General features: G+C 35.1%; 1 protein-coding gene across 2 annotated transcripts in view; it reads left to right on the forward strand.

Moving 5' to 3' along the window:
- Positions 1-5,958, forward strand: part of LOC127525508 (whirlin-like) — a 59,802-nt gene extending 53,844 nt beyond the window's left edge. For both annotated transcript variants that reach the window (XM_051918096.1, XM_051918097.1), the window contains one exon: positions 1,573-5,958. In XM_051918096.1, coding sequence (XP_051774056.1) covers positions 1,573-1,755 — 183 coding nt within the window. In that variant the 3' untranslated portion in view covers positions 1,756-5,958. The remainder of the gene's footprint in view (positions 1-1,572) is intronic.
- Positions 5,959-8,277: the final 2,319 nt, after the last annotated feature.

Genomic DNA, 8,277 nt, shown 5'->3' on the forward strand with positions numbered 1-8,277 from the left:
ACCTTTCAAATTATCCTAATGCTCGGAATTTGGTTATTAATTTTCAACAATATGCATGTCTCAGTTGAGCATTATTTATTTGTATTCGGTACATTTCACTGTGGATTCTTTGGTAAATCAATCACATTTCGGCACAGGCTTTGCAAACAGACTTTTACAATATGGACTCAACAGTAATGCAACAACATGTCAGTAACTGAGTTAATTCTAATGCCTGATCTGATATGTAATGTTTCATGTGCAGTCAGATGTTCTTTGTCTATGTGTCAGTAAATCAAACCAGTGACTAAACGATCAACTTCAAGTTGTTTCTCTTAGTAGAATGAAAATAATCTGTTATTTATTAAATTATAGTGATCAAAGAACGCTCCCTTTATAATCGCTGGAGCTGTCAATCAAACAGCGTGAATTTATCAGTTACTGAGTTCTGGACTCACACCAAAACTCACGTTTTATTCAACAAATCTTATAGGTTACATCGCGTTTGTACTGTTAGTTATGATGAAAGCATTTGTTAGTGTGCAGAAATTGAGTTGCAATGATGAGATCACTGCTTTCATGCGCTCAACAACATGTCTGTGATCAGCTGTTCATCACTGCAACCTTTCATGCCACGATCTAAATATAATGCCATAGATCTAAATGTATCAACACTTTTCATGATTAGTTAACCTTGAGAGCTGTAATAGTAAAAACGTGCTAAAAGTTTTCGAGAGAGTAATATTTAGCTATTTCATATGCAAAGATGTTAGCCAATCACAGCAGTGGGCGTTTACACTGAAGTCTCACAGCAGACACACCCCTTAAAACAGAGCGTTCAAATCAGAGGGCTAAAATCAGGGTAGAAAAAATGCCTTTTATTTTTTAAATTATGACAATTTTTGATGTAAAAAGCATACTAACATTATAAGTGCACCCCAGGAAACATTATAAAACAATAAAACAACGCAGTTCATGACCCCTTTAAATTAAAACATGGATGAAAATTGTGTGATAGTGTTCCTTAAAGTAATCATGATTTAATAAATTGTATTATTATTAGTGTTTTTAAAATTCTATTATTATTAGTGTTATTAAAAGTACATTATGTAAAATATTAATATATTTCTCTCATAATTCCCTCAAGCCAGAGAGCATTTTATGAGACATGATCAGTATCCCCTTCAGCCTTTTCAGAAATGTTTACTTACTAGATAAACAAGTTAATTTCAGAGTCAAGGAATGTCCCGAATTTCTTTAATGTTTAAAACTGGGTTTTCAGCAAATTATCAATCAGTTCTCCATCTGGGATCACTCCGTAATGAATTGATATAGTATTTTAATTTTCAACTCTGCTGATTACATCCTCCTTTGATTTCTCAGTTGAAATGCACAAACAAATGGCATATTCAGCCTAAATTCAGTTTTTACTTTCTATCCCGAGCTAAATCTAATCTAAATACCAACCACACCAAACTGTGTTTGACTGTAACCGTATTTAGAACTAAATAGACTGACTGACAACCGACTTTAGCTTCTGTAAACGCAGCCAGTCTGTCACATTGTGTTAATCTCTCATTCTGTTTCCCACAGAGAGGTGGTTCGGCTCATAACTGTGGACAGCTAAAGGTGGGTCAGGTAATCCTAGAGGTGAATGGAGTGTCTCTCAGAGGAAAGGAACATCGGGAAGCTGCACGTCTCATCGCGGAGGCCTTTAAAACCAAAGAGAAGGACTACATTGACTTCTTGATCACAGAGTTTAACGTGGCTCTATAGGAGCGTTCGAGTCCCATGATGCTGACTGCGGCGATGGAATAAAAGAGCACTGGGACATATCGTGACATGTCTTGCCATGATTAACCCCCAGAATCCTTTTACATGGTACACTTCAGCTCATCCTCTCCTGTGATGTTTTGAAACCAGTCACTGTTTGAAAGGCCATCCTGTGTGGATCAACCCCATGTTGACCTTTCCAGCAGGAAAATGCCAGGATAGAGCAAAAGTTCAGTCTGTTCTGGCCGGTTTGTTTTAGATGATAGGACCATCTTTTCAGTTGGCTTATTCTTTGAGTTTCTATAATGAAATTTGGTCACCTGACCGCAATATGGCAAGAGACTCTTCATCAAGCTTGGATCTGTGTAGTGTTTTTGATACACGATACCGTCATGTTCTGGTGTGAGAGTCTGTGTGAACGTGTCATGGAAATCATCATTGTTTTTTAAAGTCATAGCTATTTTATAAGAAATATGTGCAAATGGATAAAATGTGTTTAAAATATATATGTAAAGTTTAAGAGGTGGACATAACTACTGATTCTAGTAAATAGTGACTAACCCTATAGAAATTCAAACTAATGTGCTTCTCACTACAGTTTGCTGTGAGCAGAACTGCTGAAACATCTGTCATCTGCCTTTTTTTAACTAGTCAGCTGGTTTCAATGTTTGATTATTGTTTGTGCTGTTTTGCAGGTTTTTTTTTTTTTTTTTTTTTGCGTCAGGCAGTAATTACTAAACCATGGCAATCAGTCATTAGGACAGAAATGCTGGAGTCCTCAGAGACAGAACTCTGTTCAAATACCTATAGTGAGCTGCCTACGTAGACAGCAATTTAAGACAGCATAGGCACTTCTGAAGTGAAGAGAAGAGCTTGTTTTGGACAAATTTTAATGCAGCAACATGTGCATCAGGGCTCAACAATAAGGAATGCTCACTGTCCCATACCGTTCAAAAATTTGGCATCATAAGTTTTTAATGTGTTTCAAAGAGGTCTCTTATGCTCATTAAGGATGCTTTCAGTTGATCAAAGATAAGAGTAAAAAATGTAATATTGTGAAATACTATTACAATTTAAAATGTAATTTATTCCTGTCATGGCAAAGCTGAATTCAGCATCATTACCCCAGTCTTCAGTGTCACATGATCCTTCTGAAATCATTCTAATATGCCGATTTGCTGCTTAAAGGCACAATATGTAAGATTTTTATTTTAAAATATCCAAAAACCACTTGCACAGTGTTATAAGTACACAGCTTAATGAAATATATATTATCCTAAATGTTTCCAAGAATTTGTAAATTCAGAGAAATTTGCAATTTTAAATAGTGCCCATCCCTGCTTGTCACTTGTCGCCTGTCGATGTCGTAATATCTGCGTTATCCCTGGTTTCCTTGTACTGCATAGTAACCATGGCAACAGACGTTGCTTCTTTCAAACATTATGATCCATGGCAAGCAAACTTTGGGACAAAAGGAGAAATAAATGAGGATCAATATCGGCGTGGTGTTTCCGAAATGGTGAGAGCTTTGCGACAACTTTGACTTGACAGACTCCGCTCTTGCACGTTATTAGACAAGGTAAGCAAATGTAGCCTACATAAGACGAATCAATGTTATATAGCTCAACACGATGAAATGTTAGAATATCATCAGTATGATATTCTGATGTTGATCTAGCTTACTGTTAGTCTCATACAGCCAATAAACTAATACACAGAATAACATTACAACTTTCAACGCACTCAAATGCAGTTTAGTATGATAGTGTAACGTGAGACCAAGTGAAACAGTGCTGCGTTACCTCACAAATTTAATTCGTCAAATAAACTGACCTGAATGAGTAGTATTTCAGCTTTGCGAGTAGTTCGGTATAAAATGTCCTTTAAATCCCCAGATATCAGTGTGGTACTGATATCTGTCTCTCATTAGCAATCGCGACCACGATTCTCGGCCACGCCCTGCTTCATACCACAGTCATGTTAAAAACATGACTGCATTCAGTCATCCATAAACATTATTTCCCCATAAACATTATTAGATCCATCGGAATGACGACAAGTTCCGTGATTCCACGCTCATTCCCTGCGTCATCAATCTACGACTTTGTTAATGTTTTGAAGAGTTTAGCGACCCCTAGCAGCGAAAAAAACATACTGTGCCTTTAAGAAACATTTATTATTGTTATCAATGTTGAAAACAGTTGTGCTGCTTAATATTTTTATTGAAACCATTTTTTTTTTTCAGGATGCTTTGATGAATAGAAAATTCAAAAATGTTTATTGTCGCTTCTGATGTATTTTAGTATTATTTCTTTCAAAAACAAAAATCTTACTGACCCCAAACTTTTGAATAGTATCATTATTTTCCAGTAAAATTGTATTTGAATTTATGGCTGTCTTGGCATTTCCTGTATTATAATTATATTATATAATTATATTAACTGTATAATTTCTAGATATTATTGCCAATTTTTTGTAAAAAAATAATTAGTCTATGATGAAAATGTAATTTTATAATAAATTATATATTTTAATATTTATTTATAATTTTAAATGTATATTAAATATTGCATGTAAACTTTGTATAAAATTAATTATAAAAGTAAATATAAAATTATACACACATTCATATTTAAAAACAAAAATATATATATACATTTTTTGTTTTGGGGCCAGTAAAAACATTAGCAGGGAAAGTAGAAATCAAAACTACTGGCCTGACCTGGACAGCAGAAAAAAAAACTTACTGTTGAGCTCTGATTTATCCTTCATGTAGAAGGCAATTTCAGAATATGAAATATTGGATATTTTAATATTTAAAAAAAAAATATTTCAAAATCGAATTGATTCAGTACTGCTTAAAAATATTAAGCCTAGCAGCATACTAATGCCAAACTATTGAAATCAATTGCAAATCGAGTCTCCTATTCAGTCTGTGCATGCTATTCGAGTTTGTGCCTACATAGATAACTCCAAATCATTTAAAGGGTTAGTGCACCCAAAAACATAGGTAACCAGACAGTTGATGGACCCCATTGACTTCCATAGTATTGAGGGAAAAAATACTATGGAAGTCAATAGTGACCATCAACTGTTTGGTTACACACATTCTTCAAAAAATTAGTGTTCAGCAGAAGAAAGAAACTCATGCAGGTTTGGAACAACTTAAGGGTGAGTAAATGATGACAGAGAACTTTCATTTTTGGGTGAACTATCCATTTAAGTTTCAGCTAGGATGCTTCCTATATAGGCCACAAGACAGCAAGGCAGCTCACTAGGTTTTGGGAAGAGCCTTTGACAACACGCCAGCATTGTGAGGAGTCTCAGAATGAAAAATCCTTTCAGATTTATTTAGATGGAGCAAGAAAATGAGGAGACCCTTTATCCAGTTATGAGAGGCGAAGCAGGAACTTGACATTGCAATCAGAGACAAGCAGCCATTGAAACTAATGAAAAGTTTAGATCTTCCGCGAGGGATCTGATTGATGCATTTAGAAAAAGAAGAGAAAAAAAAGTTCAGACAGGGAAGAGGTGGCGACACAAAGCAACAATGTGTCAGTCATGTTATATAAGAGGGAACGAGTGGGAGAGGAAATTGAGAAATGGTGTTATTGTAATGTGTGTGTGAGTGTCTGGCTTTGAATGCTGAGGCAGTGTGTGAAACAGTTCCACAGAGCCGACGTGTGTGTGTGTGTGTGTGTGTGTGTGTGTGTGTTCTACTTGAATCTTTGAAATATTGACTAGTGCAAGCACAGGACTGCTCATTCCCACCTGCCCACCTTCTCTAATATGACAGCCCACCTAGATCACATGCGCCACCATTTTCAGTCCTCTACTAACCCTCACACAGTGTGTTGCTTGTTAGACTCAGACATTTGAACAGTGTATATATGGTATATCTATATATTTTAAGTAAATTATTTGTAAGAAATGATAATATGATCTTGAAATCTTTTCCTTTGTGTACCAAAGGTGCTCAGAGGAAAGACATGCAGGCAAGTCTGAATGACTACCAATTTAAAAAAGTGTTGCATCTAACAAACCTAATGGATTTGCTGCTCTGATTTTATCTCTTGTTTGTTTGCTTATTGCATATTTGTTTTATCCTCATCTCTTTTACTTCCCACAGTTGGGTATATGTGCACTTGAATAAGTCATCTGAATGCAGTAAAGCATTTATCCAGTGAAATCTTCTTCCTTTAAAAAGTTCTGCACCACACCTGTCTGACAGCATTAGGAATGACATGTACTCTTTTGTCAAAGTATTGCTTCAGTGCTCATCCCACGGAGAACGTTCACGGCAAAGTCCTCAATGCACAAAGGTATCAGAATGAAAGGTGGGGGGGGGGGTCTTTGCACCAGCATCTCATCTCACCGATGCAGCTCTTCATATGGAGATCAGCCCTGTGTAGTTTATGTGTGGAGCTGCTGTGTTTTTCATAGGTGGATGGGAACACAGATCAAAGAACAGAGCATGTCTGACCGTACTGACCTTCAGATACGTATAAACATACTCACAAGCAGTGTTGGGGAAAGTTACTTTTAAAAGTAATGCATTACAATATTGCGTTACTCCCTAAAAAGGTAACTAATTGTGCTGCTTAGTTACTTTTTATTCAAAGTACTGCATTACATTACTTTTGCTTTACTTTTTCCTCATCTGGGATAGGCTGTTTGTTTGACAAAAAACAAACAATTTTCTATTTTTGGCAAATGTAAAGGCCCTTTCACACCAAAAGTGAAATGAATAAGCCTCAGGCTGAAGGAAATGCAAATTCGCACCTGTACAGTAGAGGGCGCAGCTCAGACAAACAAGCCTTTCAGCTGTGCTGCCACAGCAGGAGAAGTAAATGAGTAAATGTCTACTAAAACTAGTCTAGAATAAGCATCATGTTCACACAGCACACACAACACCTCTGCACTCCTGATTTTTCTCAACATGGGGACAGAAGAGGTGTCAGTCAATAAATGGGAAAACAAAGTAACTTGCGTTTCTTATTTGAAAAAGTAACTCAGATATTTTGTTGTAAATTTAAAAGTATTGTTACTTTACTAGTTGCTTGAAAAAAGTAATCTGATTACGCAACTCGCGATACTTGTAATGCGTTACTCCCAACACTGCTTCCCAAACAGATTTGCAGACTCAAGATCGCATGTTCAGGATTCAACCTCAACGTCTTAAAAAATTAAATGATGCTTATTTGTTGAATGCCAACTTCAATCAAACTAGCTTTTTTATTTTTTGTTCAATTTCAATGAGGTTCACAGTTTTTATAACCTTGTTAAAGGACTAGTTCACTTTAAAATGAAAATTACCCCCAAGCTTTACTCACCCTCAAGCCATCCTAGGTGTATACAGCGTCGCGTCAGTTACACTTTCTTCCCAAATTAAATACAGAAGGCGGTCTGGCGAAAGCTAGAAATTTTACTTTATAACTTGTTTAATATGGATATTGTTCTTACACAAATGCATCGCTTCGCTTCAGAAGGCCTTTATTAACCCCTCAGAGCCGTGTGGAGTACTTTTATAATGGATGGATGCACTTTCTTCAGCTTCATACTCGTTGGTCCCGTTCACTGCCATTATAAAGCTTGGACGCGTCAGGATATTAATATATAACTCTGATTGTGTTCATCAGAAAGAAGAAAGTCATATACACCTAGGATGGCTTGAGAATGAGTAAAGCTTGAGGTAATTTTCATTTTAAAGTGAACTAATCCTTTAACAAAAGTACAGTTCAGTGTAATTATCAGTAACTAAGTTTGGAGTAATTGAAATATAATAAAATATTAAAAACTTTGAAATGTTGTCATGCCAACTAACTGAAATAATTGAAATACTAAATTTACTAAAACTTAAACAGAAATTAAAACTAAAAAAAACTAATAAACATGACAAAAGCACATAATAAAATTACTAAAATAAAAATTAAAAATATTAAAATAATTATTTTTTTTTATTAAAAAATTTAAAAAAAAATACACCAGAATTAACTGCTTTGCAGATTTACTCTAAAATTAAACTGTCATGCTAGTTTGGAACAAAATGTTCTTAATAAAATTATATTAACGTGTAACAGGGTTGAAGGTTGAGCTGGAAAATACAGTCAACTCAACATATTTATAAAAATTGAAACAATGTTATTTTGTAATGGCAGGAAAGTCATGTAGTAGCAGGTTTGTGAACAAGATAAACAGCTAAATATTATGGTTTAGACATTAAAATGTGTTAGTAATAATTCAAAAGATTTTACTACAATGAATGTTGATTCAACTGATTGAACATGTTAAAATTATGATTTTTTTTTTTTTTTTTAATTCTTGGATACCTTTAATAAGGTCATGACCTCTGAGGTTGGACAGGCCAAATTGCATTTGGTGAAGGATATAATGGATAAAAAGGGAATACTAAAGTAAAGTGTATTTGTGGAGAGTGCCAAATACAGGTTTAGATGACTTTTCAAAACTACATTTATGACTTCATAAGTGACATGTCTTGGAGTCTTGGCAGTCCCAAGTGAAGAA

Source organism: Ctenopharyngodon idella, chromosome 13, assembly GCF_019924925.1.
Source record: "Ctenopharyngodon idella isolate HZGC_01 chromosome 13, HZGC01, whole genome shotgun sequence".
NCBI lineage: Eukaryota > Metazoa > Chordata > Actinopteri > Cypriniformes > Xenocyprididae > Ctenopharyngodon > Ctenopharyngodon idella.